Source organism: Apis cerana, linkage group LG10 (genome assembly GCF_029169275.1).
Source record: "Apis cerana isolate GH-2021 linkage group LG10, AcerK_1.0, whole genome shotgun sequence".
In the NCBI taxonomy this organism is placed as follows: domain Eukaryota; kingdom Metazoa; phylum Arthropoda; class Insecta; order Hymenoptera; family Apidae; genus Apis; species Apis cerana.
This window is the reverse complement of record NC_083861.1, coordinates 3,271,456-3,295,034: the sequence shown is the minus strand read 5'-3', so window position 1 is coordinate 3,295,034 and position 23,579 is coordinate 3,271,456. Positions and strand designations below refer to the sequence as shown.

The 23,579-nt window shown below is 35.0% G+C and overlaps 1 protein-coding gene across 1 annotated transcript in view; it reads right to left on the bottom strand.

Moving 5' to 3' along the window:
- Positions 1–263: 263 nt before the first annotated feature.
- Positions 264–23,579, bottom strand: part of LOC114577608 (serine-rich adhesin for platelets-like) — a 169,760-nt gene continuing 146,444 nt past the window's right edge. The window contains exons 4-5 of the mRNA XM_062080724.1: positions 12,739–13,020; positions 264–8,892 (exon numbers count right to left, since the gene is read on the bottom strand). Coding sequence (XP_061936708.1) covers positions 8,455–8,892; positions 12,739–13,020 — 720 coding nt within the window. The 3' untranslated portion in view covers positions 264–8,454. The remainder of the gene's footprint in view (positions 8,893–12,738; positions 13,021–23,579) is intronic.

Below are 23,579 nucleotides of genomic sequence, written 5' to 3'. Positions count from 1 at the left end.
CTCGATTAATCGTACATGTGGCGCTATCTATCAACGCATCGAGGGATTTTTTAAAAGAAATAGTCAATAAAACAGTTTAATACTTAATTAAAATGTTCACGAGAAAAAATTTAATAACTATTTTTAGGATTAATCAATCGCTTTTTAAAAATATAAATATTAATATGTTTTATAGAAATTTATAGAAATTGTAATTATAACATAAAAAGATATAAAATTCTAGAGAGGATTTTGTATGAGGAAAATAATGAAACAATAGTATATTTTTTTCAAAATCGTTTTCTTTATTTTGTAGAAAACTGCGTGATAAGTACACCAATAATCTTGCAATGTTGAAATGTTGCCGATTCATACAGGGGGGCACGAAGGGGACTGTCCGGAGCAAGTTCCTCTTGAATGATTTACGCTCGTTATTGGTCAACAGTCTTTTTTTAGTTTTTTTTTTTCGCGCCTCTCCTGGTCCGAACAGCCTCCGAGAGGCCCGATTATTATGTTTTGCTGTTACTAGCAAGCCAGAGCAGTGAACAACGAACATCATTATTTTTTTCTTTCCTATGTGGTACAATTGGTACAATTCTACTGTATAAAAAATCGTTTATTTTGCTCGCGAGTGGAGACACATATTGGAAGGGAACGCGAGATTCGACGTACGATCAAGATAACGAAAAGAAAAAACAATAAGAAAAAAGATATTTCGGGAGAGAGAATCGAGCAGGAAAACCAGGAGTATTTTAAAGAGATCCTTATTCGCGCGTCTTTTCGAATCTCGCGCCACTTCAAGCGCTCCCCATCACGCAGCTGGCGCGACTTTCGAATTACACATAAACCGTTCCATTATTTTACGTTACTTTATTTTTATTTTATTTTATCCATTTTGGTAGAAAGCGATCTACTACTTTAAATGAGACACTGTTCCTACGACATCGATCGATTTACCTTGAAAAGAGATTTCCCTGACCCCTGCTCGAATACTTTTCTTTTCATTTTCCTCTCTCCCCTGCTCGTACATCACGACAACGAACGATGATTATTTCGATTCGAATGACATATGTTGGCTAGTGGTTCTTTTTCCCGTTTTTTCACACGTCTTTTTTCCATCTTTAATAATTTTCTTAACCTTTCAGTCGCACGTGTTTTGTCCATTCTCTCCTTTCACGCACGCACACACGCACGCATCCTCTTTCCACTTTTGGTACTACTTTCACCTATCCAAGATCTTCATCTTCCTTTCCCAATCAATACCAGAAGATCAATACCGTTCCAATAAGACACTGCGTCCCCGAGAAACCACAAGACGGTCGTTTAAATTTTGATTCTCAGATTTGCATCCATATCAGTCTGCGGGTCTGTGTGCATTATTGATTCGTTTTCACAACTCTTTCTATCTCGATCTATCGATTATCTCCTTTTTTTTCTTCTTTTTCGATTATCTAACAACGTAAACAAATGAAAAAAAAGAATATAATTTACGTACCACGGCGATGAAGGGAATCGGAATAAATGGCTTTTTCGTTGCTCCAACTTGATCGAAGAAACAACGAAATGATAACATCCGGGGTTTGAATCGATGATGATGGAGCATCGAAACGCCATCTTGATTCGCCATATTTTTATTATTTTTTTTTTTCTTTTCTCGCCATGGTGGACTAGACACACCAATCTTATCGACAATACGACAATAATTACAAATTCGAGGGAAACCCGATAAATATAACGTCGAATTTCGTAACCTTCGCGTTAGAAAATGGCGGACGCGGAAAGCTCCGCGAATTTTGGAACACCTCGTGAAATCACAATCGCGCCTAAGTAAAATGGATCCTAATGTAATTCGAGATCCGCGAGAAAAATTATCGATGAAACGACCGATCGATTTTATCATCCGACAGGGCTCAGCATGACTAGATGGACCGGAAGCGGGCCAGATTGACGAAGAAGTTTGATCACTGGGCCAATGAATCGAAACGCTCGAATGTTTTACTAAGCGATATGCGAGGATCGATTTGGATTAATGATCAATCCGAGCAACTGGACGCTTCCGACAAGACGTACTTAAAAATGATGAGAAACGAACATGCTTTAATCCTTTGTTTCGATCTTTTATTATAGTGGAATTACATTTGTGCGATTCTATCGTCGAGGAACAAACTTGTTTGAAGTTGTAATTATTCCAATTTAGCAATGAAAAAATTTGTTCTTTTATAGTAGTCCTTAGTAGGATTTAAGATTTTGAAAAGAATTTTAAATTGTGACAATTTCTTCCTTCAAATTTTTCCAATTTTTTCAAAATTGTCGTCTTTTTTTCTTTTTTAATTTTTCAATTAATTAAAGATAAATAAAATTTCGTTCCTCTATATTATTAAAATTGAAGTAAATGAAATTCCACTATATTTGCTACGGAGAAGGAAAATTTTCTCTATAGACTAAGTTGATATATCCTTCTTCCCTAAAATATATCTAATTGATCCTAATCCGATTATTATCGAAAGAAAGTAATGACTAAATCGAATAACTTTTGAGACTGTTATCAGTCAGTAGTCATAATTTTATCGATAATACGAGCTAAGCCAGTTCGTTCGATTGGTAAACTCTGAAGTACGCCTCAAAATTGCAATCTTTAAAAAATGGAACGTGTCCTTTCTTTCCTTTTTCTATCGTTCTTCTTTTCATTTTCCAGTAACGACAAGGCCAAGCCAGCCCTTTGTCGTCCCACACAGCCCCGATTGCCGGTGATTTTCAACGAAAGGCCACAATAGATCATCGATCTCGTTGCTCCAGCTGGATCGCCTAATGAAAGCTCGAGCGTCCGCTCTAACAAATCGTTTTAAAACCGCGATACACACCACGAATTTAATTATTTAAAATCGTGCTCGCTAAGAAATTCAATTAATAATCGCCTCGCCACGCGCGGAACATAAAATCACAAATTCGCGTAAGTAAACGCTTTTTTATATATCATTTTTCACTTTCTCGCTTTTCATTCTTTCTCTCTTTTTATCTTTTCCCTAGAAATTTCGCTCCGGCGATGGCCCTTAAAAAATTCGATCTAAGTCGATAACAGTATTCTTCTTTCTCTTTTATCATTTTTTTTCTTTTTTTTTTCTCTTTTTTTTTTTTAATTTAAATCGAGGCTTGCACAAGACCCATTATTATTATTACTATTATTATTATTATTATTATTAATATTATTATTATTATTTTTTGGATTTAGTCGCATCTTTCGTATCTTTCTCTCTCTCTCTTTCTCTCTCTTATACGATTTATCTCTTTTCCTCTCACTCACACATGCATAAGCGCAATCAGACATACACGCAGATACACACACATACATACGATCACTCCATCACGTCTTCTCGCCGATTGCTCTCTCTCTCTCGTTAGTCCGCTATTGTTCGTCCTTTGCATCTCACTCTCTCCCCCTTTCTCTCTGTCTCTCTCTCTCTCAATACTTCCCTCTCTTTCTCTCTCGTTTCTTTTTTTAATTCCCGTATGTACTTTTCTTCCTTTTCTCTTTGACTTCGCCATCTTTTACCACTTGTTTTTATGTTTTCTTTTTCTTTTTAATAATGCTTCTTTCTTTCTTTCTTTTTTTTCTTTACATAGAGATATACGATTAATCTTCATCACCTAATATTGCATGCGCGTGAACACATTTTTCCTTTTTTTTTTTTCCCCCTTTTAACGATGGAAAAGAGCTTGCGTCTCTTTTCGCGGTCCATGGGACCACGAGTGTCGTGTGTAGAACTGCCCGGACATAATTTTCTCCAACTTCATTGCTCTCGTATGTGCGTACACGTATACGCGCGAGAATTTATACGTGTACACGCATAAAATCGACTTTATACGCTTTTTTCATCGGCATTGGTTTTTTTTTTCCTTTATCTTTTTATTCTTCTTTTTTTCTTTTATAATACGCACAATACTGGCCATAAATTTTTTTAAGACAATTAATTTAAATTATTATTATTATTTTATCGTTGCAAAGGACGACATACCTTGCAAGGTATCATTATCAGGTAACAAAATAAATATTTGAAATTCTTTTTAATACTACTAATATCATCTACTAAATTTTGTCTTGTGAAATTTCCTAATATTTTTTCAAGACATAAATTTAGCATTTATGAAGAAAATAAAATGATATTTAGTTGAAGTTTCGTTTTTCCAAAAAAAAAAAAAAAAACTAAATTTGACATTTATGGCCAGTAGTGTACACATTCAACGCCAAAACGGTGCCTCTTTAATGGTCGCTTTTTACATTTCTATTTCCTTTTCGATTCTCGTCTCGCTCTCTAAGGATCTACTTCAAAGTTCGTTTTAATCTCGAACGGAGCTATTCGAGAAAATTATTTCACGGAATAAAATGGAGGATTCCGTCGAGACTTATTTGCAGGAATTTTCGTTTTGTTCGTGGAACAAAAATGGTAAATTTTTTAGGCGACACGAGAATCGAGAAAAAGAAAAGTGTCGGTGATTCGTTTGCAATTTGACCCCTTCGTCGATACGGTTCTTTTTTTTTTTCTTTTTTTAAGTATTACAATAATTGGTGACTTCTCATGAGATACTTCAGTAGTTTCGCTCTGTCCCGAGATCGAGAACCGAAGTCGATACCGCCATTTTGCTCGTTTACACGCCTATCGTGTTCGAATATAGTGTTTATCAATTTCTTTCTTTTTTTTGCAAATTCATATATATATATTTTTTAATGGATCGATTAATTATAATTGTAATACGGATTGAAACGAGTTAAATAATTTTGTAGATTTTGGGGAGAAAAAATGTTTCTGTCAGATCGCCATGGGAATCCAATACTTTTGTATTTGGTAAGAAGATTGTACTTTATCGAGGTGTCGAAGGCCTTTCTGGTGATCGTATTTTATAAAGAGAAATTAGCGTAGCGCGTAAATGTCTACGTTGAAAGATAATTTCAATAAAAATACTATTTCTTTTTTTTTTTTCTTTTACGTATTTCATTTTGTCGCTTTCGAGAAAAATATCAAAGTTGTAAAAAAGTACGCTGAGTCTCTTTCGATTGCAGGAAAGCATTAATCTCTCAAACTCTCTCCTCTTTGTCAAATCTTTTCACTTTCGTATATGATAATTAGAGATGGATCGAAATCTGATTTTTGGAAATTGTTGTGAAATTTTGTATTTTGAAATTTTTTAGAGATTCGAAATTCTCGAAATCTAGAACTTAATTTATATTTTTCCTTCCTTTCCTTTCTAAAAAATGTCTAATTTTATTAAGAATGAAAATTAATAAATTAATAATATTAGTCGTTTTTCTAATCAAAACGAATCATCATTTTTAATTAAAACAGTCTAATTAAAAGAATATAAATTCTGAATATAAATTCATTTAGATTTCGAGAATTTCGAATCACAAAAATAACAAAAAATTCAAAGATCGAGGACTCGAAAATTTTTCGAGTTTCCAACGATTTCGATATTTTTACCGTCACATCCCTAATAACAATCTATATACGAAAGTCTATCTTAAATTAACAATGTCATGGCTATCGAGTAAAAAATCCGAAGCATACGATGCTGAGTTGGAAATCTACTTGGTACATACAGGTACCGTGCTTAGAAAATAATTTTCTTTTATTATTTTACTTTTTTTCTTTACCAAACTTTCCATCCTTTCTTTTTTTTTTTTTCTTCGAGAAAAAAGTTCTCAGGAACACTGTAGATGACGTACCCGATGGCACGCCTAATTAATAGTAATACGTCTAACGATACACCTAACACATCATTAGGCATATTTAAATCTAAACAAGTTATCCATAAACCCTAACGTTCATTCCCAAAAGAATCCTCCAAGGCGATCTGAGCTGAAACCTCGATCGTTTCGACGGTTGTATCCGAGCAAAAATGGGGAAACGAAGCCGGTCGTCGACACTCGGTTCGTCGTCAAGGCAGATCTCGTCCTATTTTTATTTTTATTTTTTTTTCTTTTTTTTTTTCGTCAGAAAACTGAAGCCTTATCTATCTGAATAATAATAAAGTAGCGTTTATATCAGACATCGTGCGAGCCATTCGAAACACGGCGAGACGCGGCAGCAGAGATCCGAGCATCGCGAACGAACACCGATCGATCTTCACTTTTATCAGTTTTCCTTCTGTTCATGCGACTCGATCGTACCACTCCCCTGTGACTTCGATTCGTTACCAATCACTAAAACGTGAATACCTGATCTGTTTTCGCGTCGAGAGAGGAACCGTGCCGCTCTCTTGCTCAATGCAAAAACAGTCCGAAAGCTTCGATCAGTGTTTCTCTTCCTCCTCGACAGGGGAAAAAAAAGAGGAGGGGTCGAGGAAACGATGGGATCGATGAACGCGAAGAGACGAACAGTCTTTTCTTTCTCTCTCTCTCTCTTTCTGTATCTTTCTCTCATTCCCTGTTCGTCGTTGATTAGAAAAAAATCGAAACGGATCGATCGCAATGCTCGAAACGATTCTTTTCTTGTTCCTTTTTTTTTCCCCCTTCTTTCTCATCTATAATTCTCACGGAGGCCTCGTCGAAAAGCGTAACGCGTGTCCCAGGGCGATTTCGTACGGCCCGTCCAACTCGTGTTTATGCGTGGTGTAATGTTTAATTACTTTTTAATCAAGTATATAGAGCATATCATTTTTAGTCGTAATAATTATATTGATATTGAACTACCTAACCTAATATTTACAGAGTTTTTTTTTCACCATTATCATCATCGTCTTCTTGTTTTCCTCTTCTTTTTCTTCTTCCTCTTTTTTTCTTTACGCTCTTGGCACTACTTTTCCTCCATCGCTCTCTTTCTCTCTTTCTCTCTCTCTCTTTCTCTCTCTCTCACTCCATCATTCGTTTCCATCTCGTTTCATTATCACTTATACACTACGGAATCGCGCCATTTATCGTTCAGAGAATCCCTCTCTTTCCACCCTTGCCCTCAATGATATTTCTATCCTCCTTTTTTTCGTAAAGACCAACTTCCATATATTCTTTTCCAATTCTCTCTCTTCCCCTGAGATCCGTTTCACGTGGATCTCTCTCTTTATTCTTGCATTCATACTCGATATTACACGCACACACGCAATAACGACGCATCATTCAATACATTCATTTTATTCTATATCGTGTGGCGGATTCATCCGCTTCCTCCACGTTTCCGCTTCCATCGCGCGAATCACTCTCTCTCTCTCTCATTCTCTCGCGAATTATCGCCAATAAATAATTTACTAAGTCTTTTTCGCAGCGAAACAAACTTCCAAAAAACGATATACATATACATGTACATATACATATACATATATACTCGATGATCAGAAATTACGTCACGTTGATCGGTGTGGTGTTGCGTGTGGGTCGGCAGCAATGGCGCACTCTGGCGGCTTTTCTAATCACTACAAATGCGTATTCATCAGCTACATTCGTTGGCCGTTCCTGCATCACTCTTCTCTCGTAATATCACCCTTTCTTCTCGACATCGACGCTAGGTGCTTTATTCCTCGGAGGACACACGTCAGTCTTTCCAATACGAACTCCAGTTCGTGAGTGGTGGTGCCTTCGATAATTCGTTTTTTTATTCATCTCGCTTAAATAGGCCTCTCTTATCAATCTCCTTCATTCTCCTATATTCTCTTTTTATTATTCACTCCCTTATTACCTTCTTACCGTCCCTCGTTCTCGTAAGGATTCTTCGTCTCCTTTCAGCTACATTTAATAGAACTAACCCTTTCTCGTCTACGTTACTTTGGAATCGTCTGAGATCTAAGCTAGAGACTGGCCATGTAGGGATTGCCACATTACATTAGGTATCGAGCACCTGAAGCACCGAAGGTTACCGACCCACGAACGCAGCCTTGTGTCTTCCTCGTCTCGTTCTTCTTCTCGTGTGTCCCGTTTTCTCGCTCAGCTCGCGGGTTAGAGGGCGCTCCACTCCCGAAAAAAGAACCAGCTGGAGGGCCATCCAGCGGGCCTCCAAATGGAGGATCCAACAGCTACACCAGCGTTACAAGGAGTGTGATATATACGGCGGAGAAGGAGGAGAAGGAGAATCATCCCTTCGAATTCGACCCTCTCTTCTCCTCTCGGCCGGTGTTTGTCGGCGAGATTCTCCGCGCGCTCGGCTGCGATTCAAAAGCCCGTCGTCCACGCGATAACGAGGCGGTATCATCGTCAGCTGGCCGAACCCGTACCAACGTTTCTCCTGCGAGTCAGTCTTGAGGGATCCTCGACGGGTCGAGGATTCTCGAGGAGGGTAGAACAAGCACGACGACCTCTGCCCCAGTCTTGAATACAACACTGTCGTCCTTGTGCCGGGTGTCGTCGACCCGTTCCTCTGTCTTTTCTCGTTGTTTGACTGGGACACGATGCCGCCGCTTCCACGAGATCCTCCGCCGTCCGTCGACCTCGAGGAACTCGTTGCTCCTCGAGGTCGTTGCGGCTTCGAGTGCTCTCCTTCTCGGCCGTGCCTCGGATCAGACGTTCGGTGGCTGATGATGAGACGACGTTTGTTGCTGATGTTCTTGCTGATGTTGTTGATGATGATGATGATGGTGATGATGGTGATGATGATGATGATAATGATGATGATGCTGTTGTTGCTGCTGCTGACCCTCGTCAGTCTCGCACGGGACCACTGTTAGGCTGGACAGGTTGCTCAGGTTGCTACTGGACTCGGAATAACTGGACAAGGTGGGTCTTCTGGGCGGAACCACCACTGCTGGCGTCGAACTGCTAGGATTGGAGGACTTTCGGAATACCTTCAACAGGGAGCTGCCCGCGCTGTGACACCGGACCAGCCGTTCAGGCGCGTCCAGCAACGCGGACTGGCTTCGGTAAGGCGGCGGGCTCTCGCTGTCGAATACAGTCCGGTTCGGGGGCGGTCGAACGCATTTCTGGTATATCTCGCTCTCCTGAAAGGGAAATATTTGGTTTTAGTCCGGTTTCAGATAAAAAGTATGACGATAAATAGGTAGATAGCATTTTTCTATTGGTTTTTCGAAGTTTGATGGTAGAATTTTTATGAGTAATTTAAACTGGAGCAAGATGGATTGCTCTCTGTCTATATGAAATATTATATTTTCATGATCGTGTTAAAATAGTTACTTTACTATCGACAAAGATTCAACAGAACTATTGTATCTTTTCCTAAATGTTTGAAAATTTGGAATCTTAATTACTTTCCGGTTAAATAGCAATCAAATAATTATTTTAGATCGAAAACAAGAAATTAAAAAATACCAAGTCAAATCCTTTCCAAACCTCACCACTTATATACAATCTACTATCATAAATACGCACGACAAAAAGCTTTTGAAGAAGCGAAAACGTGTTTCCAAAATCCTCAAAACACACCTCCTTTGTTGAAAAAGAAGAAGCGAAATGAAAACAAAATCCATATTTAATTTTCGCGAAAGTGATTCGCACGATACTGCGAGCAGAGTATCGCAAACAACTCTTGAACATGCGATGTTACCAGAGGTGAGTTTAGCTATGAACTAACACCGAGCTGAAACCTTTATTTCGTGGCGGTTGGCCAAAAAAATCGAAAATCAATCGCCCCTCTGGATTTTATCAATCAATCGAGCGAAATATCCACGTATCGAATCAGAGAACGACGACATAAAAAATGGAAAATAAAATAAAAAAGAAAAAGAAAAAAAGTTTGACGTGAAAAGTGAAAAGAAACGAAAGGATGAAATATTCTTTCTCGCGCAGGAAACGAGAATTGGGGGATGAGGGAGGTCGATAGGATGTCTTGTAACGTGGGTATACACGCGTAAGGGCGTAGGATTACTGAAATTCTAACCCGTGATCCTCGAGCAACGCCGAAGGAGCGCGTGTTTCGGCTCGATGCCGACATGCAGAAGCCTCGACGAGGATAGAACTCGATCCTAAGGCGACGCGATCTTGGGCGAAAATGGCACGAGGTTGGCGGTCACTCGATCGTCTGCCAGACTGTCGGAAGTGGGGGTATATTTCCGGTTCTTGTCGAGATTTTGAACTATGTGAAATTGCAAATTTGAGAAAAGGAGAATTCGATTTTGAAATTCTCTAGATTTTAAAGAAAGTTAAAAGTTTGGGAGTTGTGCTGTGCGATCGTATCTTAGAAATTCTTGAAAAATAAAAATGTCTTTTAAATTATATTTTTTTCCCTAAGAATTTAAATTTTAGTAAATTATGATGCTGGGATGGAATTATTGAAACTTAATCAATCAATAAATAATAATCGACCAATAATAATTATTTTTTTGACTTGCAAATAATTTAATCTTTATTCTTTATTCTTTGTTAGAATAACGAAAATAATAAAGTTTTGAGATTCCAGAAAAAAAGTGTGAAAGTATTAGATCGAATTGTAAGTAATGACATATTAAAAATATAAACGTATATTTCTATGCAATATAGAAATATTTTCTGAAAATAGATTTAATTACCGTAGAAAAATGCTGAAATAGATTCTAAGTCCTTTGCACAATATCGTAGATAAAAAGAGTGTTACACAGGAGTGAAACGGAATTTGTAAAAAGTAAATGCAATTACGTTCAACGTAAAAGGTGCTTCAAATTATGCATCATGAATTATGTAGTACGAAGCTCTAAAATTAGAAGACACGAGACTAATTAGCCAAAATTAGCCGAGTATAATCTAGGATAATGAGGCAGGGAGAACAATAGAAACCTTAGGTTAAGATGGAAAGGTAGAGGAGATAAAAATGAAAAAAAAAAAAATATTATCGAACGTGTATCGATATGACTTCAAGTTTATAAATATAAGATTACAAATTAGAAATATGTATAGGAATAAAAAAGAATTTATAGCAAGGAATTGCAATTGTGCTTAACGTTAAAAGACGCTTTATACGTATTATGGGCAATCAATTATAGGGTAAAATGTTCTAAAATTAAAAGACGAGAGGCTAATTAACCAAAATTAGCCGCGTGTAATCCAGGATAACGAGGCGCAGAGGAGCAATGGAAACAGTGGATAATGTTACGGTATCTGAAATAACTGCGATAATCCTACGATAGTTGACGTGTAAAAAGTATTTTTATAACCGACATTCATGCATTTTTGCCTATTATGATGCAAATTGGACACATTTCCCTCTATCAAATTGCGAAAGTATAATCTACATGATATATTTTGCTCGAAAAAAAAAAAAGAAACTCAACCAGCAAATATTATCGAAATTATACCATTGAAAAGGTATAAGGATCTTGAAATTGGAAAAAATTCCAATTCCGAAATGGCAAATAAATGTGCAAACAAATGGAATTATTCAAATTTACAACGATCAAAGCAAACAAAATTATAGTATTTCAATATAATTTCCTCCATTCAATAATTTTCAAAGTATTCTTAAAAATCGTAAAAATCATATTCTAAACACGATTATTATTTTTATTTTTCAAAATATATATATTTTAAAAAAGGAAGCAATTACCTTATAAAACACAAATGTAAGTTAATATATTTATCCGATTATCTAAATTTATTACAATTTCTTCGAATAATTACCGCAATATTTTCTTAATTATTTCTAAATTACGAGAGAAATGTTATTCCACCTCTAAGCTGCATAAAACATCGCTTAATATCTTAAAATTTTCTTTATACATATACATCTGCGCTTAACAAATAATTCCTAAACATCGTAATCACGTTTGCTAATTATTTGCACATCTTAATAACATCGTCTACGATATCACCTTAAAATGAACCCTCACTGATTAGCATGAGACCCAATGCCAATTCTACACTTGCGAATCGTTTCACGCTCGAAACAATCGAAAAAGACCAGAAAGAGAGAGAGAGAGAGAGAGAGAGAGAGAGAGAGAGAGAGAGAGAGAGAGAGAGAGAGAGAGAGAATGCAAGAGCGAACAAACTTGATGAGGAACGAGGGAATGCGATTTTATCTGGAGGACACGGACCGTGGAAAATTTATCCGTTTTTACACGCGTTATTACCCAGCCGGTACTCGAAAATGCGCTTATTAGCGACCGGCTAATCGCCACGAGCCGCGGGTTCGATAAATGAAAAGCGACGCCGATTGGGAAACGTCTGGATCCAGCCGGTCGGTTAATCGGCTGAAATTCCACCCCCTCCCCACGTTTAATTCTGTTAATAATGCCGATATTAAATGCTAGCAGACGTTCCAACATTAGTATTACGGTATTACGTCCGGAAGATTTGCGATTTCGATAAATGGAAAATCTATGGGTGTATGAATTCTCCAAGGATTTGAGCTTCTAAGGATGAAAACAGGAATTCGATTCATTTCAATGAATGCTCGTTTAATAAGCGATAACTATCCTTCCTTCTTCGAATGTCTTCAATTTAAAATCTTCCCTACGTTCATTCTAAAAAAAAATCACAAGGAATGAAACTTCAATACGTGTTTCCCCTCAAACGTTCTCTCCTCTTTAAATCTCTTTAATCTAAAACCAATATTCATTCAATATTTATCAGGTACCATCAAAAAAAAAGAAGAAGAAAAAAAAGGCAAAGAAATCGCAGCAAACAATCGAACCTCGTTCCACTTTAAACAACGTTCAATTCCTCCACAAACCGCTCTTCCAACAGTCTCGCAAACGCAAACAAAACGTAGCGCAAACTTGCCAAGCAACCGAGTTCAGTCTGGCCAGCTTCGAGCAACCACTTGCACCCCAAGAGGAGTGAATATAATAAAGGATAACCCGTTAAATATTCGAAGAGAGGAAGCAAGAAAGAGAGAGAGAGAGAGAGAGAGAGCTCACCTGCTCAGGATCGCGCAGGTGAAGAGCGGTATGCGCTCCGTACGGACGTTCCTCGCCATCCGGAAGCTGAAGCCGTGGGGGTAGGTCGAGGGCGAGGTCCTGGCGGACACTTCCGGCGCGAATCGCCCGATCCCTTGCAGCGGCGACCATCACTTCCTGTATACTATCGGTGGCTCCTTCGCCGCCGTTACCAACCCCGCCTACACCACCACCTCCGCTTGGATCATCCTCGAGTCCACCGCTGAGGCCGTTGCGCTCCATTCCTGGGCTCACCGACAGCATCTGAGGACCAGAAAGAAATTTATTAGATAAATAATTTATTTTTAGATTTTTGAATTTTCTCTCTTTAAATCTAGAAAATAAAAAATGGAAAATATTGTGTTGTAATTATCAATAATGAAAATAAATATCTTTTATAATTGATTAAATGGTGTTATTATTTCTTAATCACTTCCCCATCATTTGCAAATATTTTATCGTAAAATGAGAAACCGATTTATTGCGTTTGATTCTCCGATATTAAATACTTCGTTTTATCATCCGCGTTGAAAATGATTTATCAAAAAATTACAGAAAGATGTGTTAAAAATAATAATAAAATATAAAGTCATTTCAAGTCTGATCGTAAGCATTGTTATCAAAATGATTTAAACTTCATTAAAATGTTATAAAATAATTTAATCACTAGGAAATATAAATTATTATAAAATTAATTATCATATAAATATCTGATATGAACAAATCTTAGAATATTATAAATTAATAATAATACGACAAATTATAAAACTACCCCAACATAAGGTTAACTCTTCCCGCTTTAACATCCCCTAAAATATCGCCCCTAAAACCCAACAACACACCATCCCCAAAAGTCTCCATGTCACATTAGACACAGGAAAACCTCTCTCGTGTCCACATCCCCTGCTCAACAAATTCAATTTCCCCGTCAATTAATAATTGACCAACCACCTGCAGAACCCTGCATCAAACTCGTTGCGCGGCAGAAATAACCAGAGGGACAAGTTTAACAGGATTCGACGAGGGATTGGGCCGTTTCGACGGATACTAAATATCGTTCCAAGCATTTTCACGACGAGGAAGCCTCTTCGCGAACAGTTTCACGAAGATCTCGAGTCCGTTTTAAAACGCCATACAACGAAGACATTAAAGTCGTGCAGAGTCTTTCGGCTTCGGTTTACGATGGATCGTTTCCATGGAATAAGAATGCAATCCGGATTCGAGACGTGTATCGGATGATCCGGAGCGTTCGTCGCGCATAAAATTTTCATGGAACCGGTCCGATTTATTGGCAGGATTGAAAATTTCGAGTCGTCTCGCTATAAAATGGACACTGCGAACGATCGAGGAGGGATATAGAAAGAGATGGGTTGCGTTCTATTATCGAGTGAAGCGAGAAAGTTTTGCTCCGAGATTGAGTTGAATTTTCATCGAGAGGAGAAATTTATGGAATTTCGATTTTTCAGAGGATGAGATTTTTATTTTACAAATATATTAACGTTATTTTTCATAATGAATATTAGAAACATTGAGAACATGTTGGAAACATACAGGAAGATCTAATGCAAATTTAAGAAGGATTTAAGAGAAAAATTTAGATTTTTTTTAAAACTTAACGCGTTGAGAAATACGGACGGTTTTAAAACTTGAAAATATTGCATTTCGATATTTAACCCTTAGGAACCTGAAAATTTTTCTAATAATTTAAGGTAAGAGGTTTTATTATTGAAACAATTGAAACAACGTTTAAACAATTTAACGTGGCCTCTAGATTGTATCACTTGATCCTGATCGATTGAGACTAATTTACTGTTTTAAATGAGACTGAATGTTTAAGTCCTTAGTTTAAGACAGTAATAAACTCAGAACTGACTGAGATTGAATTTGACCTTTGACTTTTGAACTTTGATTGATTGGAAAATTTTACTAAACTGTTGAAAGATGTTCACAATTTGTTCATATTTTGTTATTTTGATGATTAATCAATATACGTAATATATTCCAATTAAATTAAGCCTTGCATCTCATACTGTACACATACATACATAATTAATCACAAAACTATTACCCAACGTTATATTTACCTTTCAATCTTCTTTTAATAAATATTTTCTATCTTATTATTATCATTTCTTACATTCCAATGGTTTAAAAATAAAATACAATATAAAACCAACGATTGAACAACAAGAAACAAAAATGATTGGACACTTTTGTAAATAATAATAATTATTCTCCCTATTATGATCTAAACTTTTAGCCAAACAAAAGATTAATTATCAAATACAATAATGATTAACAATAATTCAATAAAACTCACGGAATAATACAATAACGCGAGCATAAAAATTTCATTGACGTGTATCGCCATTCCAATTAAAACCCACGCGTAACCCTTCATTACAATCCAGACATTCTCTTTTCTCCTTCTTCGTGTCCAACATTAATTCACGTATCCCCGGTTTAATCGTGCGTTTCCAACGTTTCATTTTTTAATAGCGCCCAGTATTAATTCTCCATGCGGCCAGGTTTTCGTTTATTAATTTAATCGACTTCGAACGCCAGTCGCTAAAGCAACGAGCGTGCGATAGTAGGAGGAGGAAGAGAGACAGAGAGAAAGAGAGAGAGAGAGAGAGCAAAAAGCTTCGTGTTTTCTCTTTTACTGAAACCACGATTAATCCTTTTCCACGTCGACCATGTCGAATTCGACGGGCTCGTTATCGATGTTCGATTTCACGTGGCACCGGTGGATAATTTCGCCGGAAAAATCGCTGGTGAACAATACCGCCATATTTCCACGTAGAATGGATTGGAATGATCGACGTGATCGAGGATTTCGCGTTAAGAAAAATTGCGATATCGTAGAAATATATAGATATATTTTTTTTTTTTGCATTGATCTTGATGCAGTTATTATTCATCTTCCAACATTCTCTTTGTTCTATTTTTCTTTATGTTTAAATTATTTGATAATATTGATAGTATTTAATAATTAGACAGAAATTAAATTTACTATGATACAATTTAAAATAATTTGGTAAAGTTTGTGTTTAATCTCCTTTTTATTGATACGAAAATTATTCGTTTATTTTTATTTTACGAGCAAAAAGCATTTAATACGAAATGCAAAAGAACAGATAGCTACAAATTAATCTATTACGATAAATACTATGATAATGCTATGATATTTTTTATCATAAACACATAATTTAGAAATATAATTTACTTATTATACATGAAAAAATTGCTTTTGCATATTTTCTAATATGCTGTAGTAATTAATGTTAAACTATTAATTTCATAAAAATTACTATTTATCGAGAAATTATATACGATTTCGAAGTAGAATTTAAACTTCTTTTTTAACAAAATATTTGCACGCGATGGTTGTAATTTGAGCGTTCCTTTAATCGTTGTCATATACCTTCAACAGATATTTTATTTCATGGATGACAGCAAACAACTGAACCCGAATTTCGATCGAATGCGCACGGCGTTCAAATTAACTTAAAAATCGCTGCCGGGGATGGAAATTATACAATGAATTCACGATTTCCAATTCGCTTCGTGGAATAATTGAAATTGGGCCGATACCCAAAATTATTTTTAATTTCAATCTCGTATTATTATATATATATATAAATACGCGCGTGAAAGTTATGTTTAGAGCGAAATTGTATTCTAAATGTTGTCCCCGAGCAAATAAACACCCGTCTACCAGACCATACCGTACCTTGAACTTCAGCCCACTTTGTGTGCCAAACTTTTTCAAAGTCGAGCCAAATTTCCTGCGTCATCGCGCGACTAGACGATCGAATCGCAAAAATTTTATTTCATATAGTCGTGTATCTAATTCCTATGAACTATTTTCTGCTCGAGACTATTACTAGACTCGAGTCTCCAACTTTGATACAATCCTTGTGAAATTGAAAATCCCTCGGTACATTTTATATTTTTAAATTAGCTTTTTTAAACTAAGAGCTAATTTAATAGATATTTCAAAAATACTGTAAAAATTTACCGATATTTATTATTATACAAAAGAAATTATTTCTTATCGAATCAGATATCATTAATCATCAAAATTTGAATCATTCGTATTACAGAATGCAATTTACGTTTTCCATTTCAAATGGATTTCACGTAAAAATAGTTATCAATCACCAAAATCTGAAAAAGTAAGTATAACTATCCGTACACACCGTAAAATTCTCCATCCTCACCGCAAAAGGAATTACTTCTTCTTTCTATCTACAACTATCACCGAATCATACAAAAAGTCAAACATAGAAGAAACGATTATTTTATGCACCGACCGCCATTATTAATTTGATATTATTAATTGCGAAATTCATAGCTAATCAAATCGGAGATTCAACTCACATGGGAAAAATCGAATTTTCCACCGATCTAAATAGGCGCCACGAGCAAATCCATCATATCACGTCACATTGTCCGCGGTTTGTCCCGTCTTATTGCCAATTCAACGACACCGTAGACCGCTGACTAGAGGAATCTATACGATAATAACGCACAAGGCCAGACACGAGAACGCTAGCCGTCGCCACTACGTCTCGACCACGGGAACGAGTCGTCATCGGTTTGCCGTTTCCTCTCCCTTGGTCCTGTCCTGTGTTTTGCCGTGTACAATACGGTATCGCGACATTATTCTAGTCCGTGACGAGAGGGGCAATTGCCCGTGACCAGGCCAACGTATAAATTCCTCGTGTCCGTCATTTCGTGTCCGACCTCTCTATCTCTCTTTCCCTTCCTCCCCCTCTCCCGAGTCCACGCTACTTACGTGATCTATTTGCCGCTAAACGACAGGAAACGTTTCCAAGCACCGAATATCGCGCTCGCCCTTGTCTGCACGCGCTCGTCCTGTTCTACTACTAGGATAAATGGCCCAATTACCGTGTCCCCGCTCGGACTTGGAATTAATATTTTAGGAAATTAAGAGAGACGGAGAGGGGAGAGAGAGAGATGTAATTAAATTAAAAGTATATTTTTCAAGATTTGTAAGATTCTTTGCTCACAAATCATTTTAATAATGATGAAATAATTATGCGTATTGTTGAATATTTATTTGTTTGTTTATTTGTAAATATAGATCTTTGCGTTTTAATGTGTTCTTTCAATTATTGAACAATCAAAGTATGAAACGAATTTATGATACGATGGCTTATTAAATCAAGGTATCGGAAAAGAAGATTGCAGGAGAAATATTTATCTTAATTGTCGGAATCTTAAATAGTAAAGATCGATATTTCTTTCGTATTTTGGAAAAAAATAATGAATATATGAAAAATAATCAATAGTATTTATATAGATTTATATAGATTTTAATACGAGAAAAGGATGAAAAATATCTTTAAATTATTCAAAAACTTTCAAGTCGTCGGTAAATTTTCGTTAAATGGGCCATTTATTCTAATGTTCACGAGGGAATTGGGAGAAGGAATGGACGCCTTCAAGTTTTGCTTTGGACGTGGAATGCTAAAAGGGGAGCTTTAATGCTTATTGTGACGTCTTCTTTTGGGGTGTTAGAGATAGAGGAAATTAGGGGTGGGTGAATAAATTGAGAATGTTTCCTGCGTAGCATTTTAGGGATAATAGAGTTTGATAGTAACGATTTTTATTCTGTTGTAAGTTGTGATGTTTTCCTCTCGTAATTTAATAGAGGAAATTAGGAGTGAATCAATAATGGCCGAATAATTTCTGTATCGTTGAGGATAATAGAATTCCATTTTTGTTTTTTTAACAAACAAGAAGAAATCTTAAAGATTTCTTTGAGCAAAAGATTTTTTTTATTTTTAATGAACTTTGACTGAATCGTTTGAAAATTTCTATGAATGGAATTAAATTCCTTTAAATGAATTATATACGTTTTATATTCCGAATGGATAACTTTCCTTTGGTAGTTTTATAATAATATTTTAAAAATTAAATAATTGTTTTCTAATTGTAGTTTAGATATAAATATAATGAATAAAAACTTTGTTAATATAACAAAAATTTTTATTGTTTTATGATTATTAAAAAAAAAGTAGAAAAGAGAGTAAGAAGAATCAGAGTAAGAAGAGGAATTTTGGTTGTTGAATTTCCTAATTATTCCTTTTTAATGAAGCATTAAATAGCATTATAATGATGGTCTCAGTAAAATTATGCAAATAATATAATATGAAAAAAGTTACGTTATGTTGAAATATACGATTGGAAATTAGGTTTTATTAAAGGTGGAGTTTCGCGAGTAATGTTGCAATGGAATGCTTTATTACATTATGGTAGTTTCCTGAATTGTACCATAATAATATATACTTCTACATACTGCATTATGATGAAATATATTTTGCAATATGTTTTCGCAAATTATTTCGCAACGAAATATGTTTCTCATGCCACTGAAAACAAGTAAAGAATCAATCACTTAATTGATAATCAATTTAAAATTAATCAATAAACTTATATTCTATAAAAATATAAAAACATCATTAATTTTTATAAAAAAGCACATACTAATTAGAATATTTTCATCTGAAACATCAATAATTAATACATAATGGAACACCAAAAAATTTCTCCTACCTACCCAAGCATAATCCAAAAATTTCCAACAAATAGATTTCATAATATTCACTACAAACTCTCATTTTCCAAACACAAAAGAAATCAATCCAAAAGCACAAAAATATAAAATTCACATTCGACAAACACGTGATACTAAATGTATATAAAAATTTGAGAAACTTTTCAAACTTTTCACTCTGAAGATAAAAAAACCTTCAACTCAAATTCAAACTTCAAATTTCAACAATTATTTCATGAATTACACTACAAGAATAAAGTATTAAAAGAAACCAAAACTTTCTGATCGATCCTCGAAAGATTCTCTCAAAAATCTTCAAATCCTCAAGTACTTTAAAAGTTAAATTTTTAAAAAGGGAAGACAACACGGAGGAAGTATAATGGCAGGAGCGGCGATAATCGTTTCTATCAAACGTTTAAGCGACGACTATCCGCAGAAATCGAGGCGACGCGTGTTATGCGCGCGGAAATACGAGGATACGCTCGAGTCGTAGGTGAAACGTGGGACCGTAAGCAAAATGATCGCTGCTTGGTAACGCTACCTTTCAATGCATCACGATAAACTGGAAGACGGTACGAGATTACGTGACACGGCACGATGAATCTTTAATCCTCGCTAGGGACTGAAATCATTTTTGACGTGGAGAGGGAGAAATAAAAGAGGACAGAAGGAAAGAGAAAAGAATTTTTTTTCCTATAATGATATTTTACAGCTGGTAAAAAAATTTGCAAAACAGTAATTCCCTGATAATTATCACTTTCATTGATTTTATAAGTTTTCGTTCGATAATTTTAATATTAACATTTGTTTTATATCGTATGTACAATTAATTTCGAATAAAGAAATTTGCATTAGATTTGGAATAGATTAAGATATTGTTATTATGAATTTTTTTATGGAATTTAAAATTTTTTATAATGGATTTTATATTGAATATATCCTTTTGATTCTAGCATCGATATGTTTGAAACCCGACACACTTTAAAAATAAAAATCCTTACGATCGGTTTCTAAGAATGCTTAAGTGCAATATACTCGGCAGGAAGGAAGAAAAGAGAAAAGAACATTTCTCTTACGATTAAATACCGTAAAACCTTTTAAGAAGCACGTGGCGTGAAATGTGTTAATAATTTATCAACTGTCCCATCCGCCCCCTTCTTTTTTTTCTTTTCTTTTCTTTTCTTTTCTTTTTTTTACTCGAAAGACGATCTTCACGTGAAATTTATTTTCGAAAAGAAATTCGACTCAGCGGGTATTAAAGATGAATAATGTTTCTCGGGCTACTGTGCGTGTTATAATTGCATCGTATGTTTCCAGAAAGTCAGTTTAACGCGAGTAATTGCGGCCGTGAGGTAACCAATCATAACTCGAAAACAACATTAATTATCCCTTTTCATAACAATCTCGAAAGCACTAATAAAAGCTGAATTTTCCGCTTAATTAAAATATCAGCGGGGTTCCCATCCCTCCTCGCTATACATTCGGTGTGCAACATATGTGCGGGAGTGGTGCTAACTTTAATGACAAATGGTGCTTCTATTTAAGCTAACAATAATCACTTGATACGCGCAATTATTACACGCAGCTGGTAATAATAATGCAATTTCAAATCGCGGTGTCAATAAATTACGTATCAACACGCCAACCATGAATAGCATTTCATCGGTAAGAAATATTATTCCCTAAAATTATTAAATAAACTTGATTCTATGCGAATAAAATTTTTAAGATATTCCATTTCTATTATCTCTGTCTCTTGAAACCTAACATAATCGCTAAACGATGCAAATAAAATTATTAAAATCATTAGAAGAATTGCATACTTGAAAAAAATATAACATAAGAATTAAATTAAAAGTGTGACTATATGAATATATCTTTACATTTTCAAGATACATTATAATGAAGTTGTTTATACTGAATTTAATATTCCACTTAATCGGAGAGAAAGCATAATATATGAGTTTTCGTGCCTGAAATATTTTCACCCCAAAAAACGCGTGACCCTAACGAGATTATCGAATTTCCTGAAGCACCAGGAGTATTTAAAATTGCTTTGAGCATGATTTACAAAGGCGATGGGGGAGCGTACGCAACGAGGTGGGTGATGATACATCCACCCCCGCACCTCGGTTGCACACGCTGATTATCGACCTAATTGTGCACGCCGTTTTATCCCATACCCTTTAAAGAGTCGAAAGCTCATGCCGCGGGTTTAATTGGCCGATTTCCACGGCCGACTTCCATCGAATTTCCATTAGGACAGATCGACGTAACGTGACGTGACCAACGTACGCAAACCTCGTAGATCAGACGTGTTACCGCAAGTAAAACCAATGTTGGCTACAATAGTCATCGCCACGTTTCAACGCATCCTCGCGTGAATCGGGGAAAGTGATACGAGTATCGACTGTTGACGAATCGTTTTCCTTTTCGTTCGGATTTTACTTTTAATAGAAAATGTAAATAACTCGATTGAGAATTTTTATCTATCTATCTAAGTTTCTTTGGATCTAGCCAAGTGACTGATAAACCTTTAAATTTCTTCGAATGTTCGAGTTTTCAATCGATCATTTTTTCCCTCTAAGATTGTGACGAAGCAAAACGAGATTTATTCGTGTCCCTTGTAAATACAATTGCGCCTAAGATACGAAAATATAACTGGTTAAGAAATTGGGATTATTACTGTAATTTCCAACTGTAAATTCCAAACATTTTTCACGTTTTTATTAAAATTTAATAATACGAACTCATTTGAAAATGGTATTTACTTAAAACACTTGTACACACATCTCCAATCACAGCTGATACATCAGCTGATTTAAAGTCAAAATTTGGTAATCATTTGGTAAAATTATCGAAAAATAAAGTTTATGATAAAAGAATGCGAAATATGCTGAAATGATACAATGACAAAGTTGTAAATAGATCAAAATTGTTAAAATATAACAATAATTTTTAAATTAGCGATGAAATATGGTTTGAAGATAAGTAATCGTATGATTTGAAACGAATGATTGTGAAATTATTTATAGGAAATATTTATTATTTATACATCATATTTTATAATTTTTCTAAACTCTGATTTTTCTAAAAGTAAATATTAACGATATCGTGACCTAAATAAAAGGAAAAGAATATTTTATTAAAGCAGATTTATAATAATTATTCTCAATTACAAACACTTTGATCCGTTATATTTTACTTAATTAGAATAACAGACAATATTATCCATCTGAATATAAATTTTTACTGAAGAATGTGAAAAATATTTTGAAATACCTTGTATCTTTTAAAAATTAATCCAAATACCTGCCACTTATTATAATAGAAAACTAAATACTATTATAATCAAATTCCAATAAATTATTTTAGTAAAAATGAAATTTTTTGTAATGAATTTTATTTCAATAATGATGGAAGAAAATAATTGCAGACAATTAAAAGTAGAAGATAAATTAAAATTAATTCAATTACAATTAACCACCAATTATGGTATACATTACAAAAGAAAAAAAGATGTGAGTTTGAAGCGAATTTATTTTACTATTTCAAAAAAAGTGAAAGTGTATCAAGAATGTCAACCACTCAACCACTCTAAGCTATTCCAAACGGGTCAATAGCAATAGATCTTGCACTCGAACTAAGCCAATCGAGTACACCAGATCAAGAGAACTAGATCAACGAGCAAAGTCTGATACACTTCAACCATATACTTTTCTACACATTATTTCTCTTTGATCCACGAATCGTTGTATGCTCCAGAAACGGTGACTTCAGATATCTCAAGAAAGCAATTAACCATCATCAAGTTCATCATTATCAATCTACAAATTTCTTCTTTCAGACGATGTTTTTCTCACGTTCTACTATTTAAAGACCTATAACAATATTTTTTTATATTATTTTGTATGCCGTATTTTAGTTAAAATATAGATAGGATGAAAATCAAATAAACCAAAATAAAAAGTTCATTTTAAACCTATCTATCTTTCAAATATTACACTTATTTTCTAATATAATATAAAAAAGATTTGAAAAATCAGGACGAAATAAGAAATTAGATCGACAAATAGAGCCCAACTCTTCTGAAATCATAGAAACAGAACGTTCAAGTTACCAAACATTACTTCAATCAAAACAAATGATTATCTCTTATTTCCATAAATACCGCGAGTATCTATTATCGTTTCTTCTATTATTATCTCTTCTATTATAAATATTATGCATGCCAACT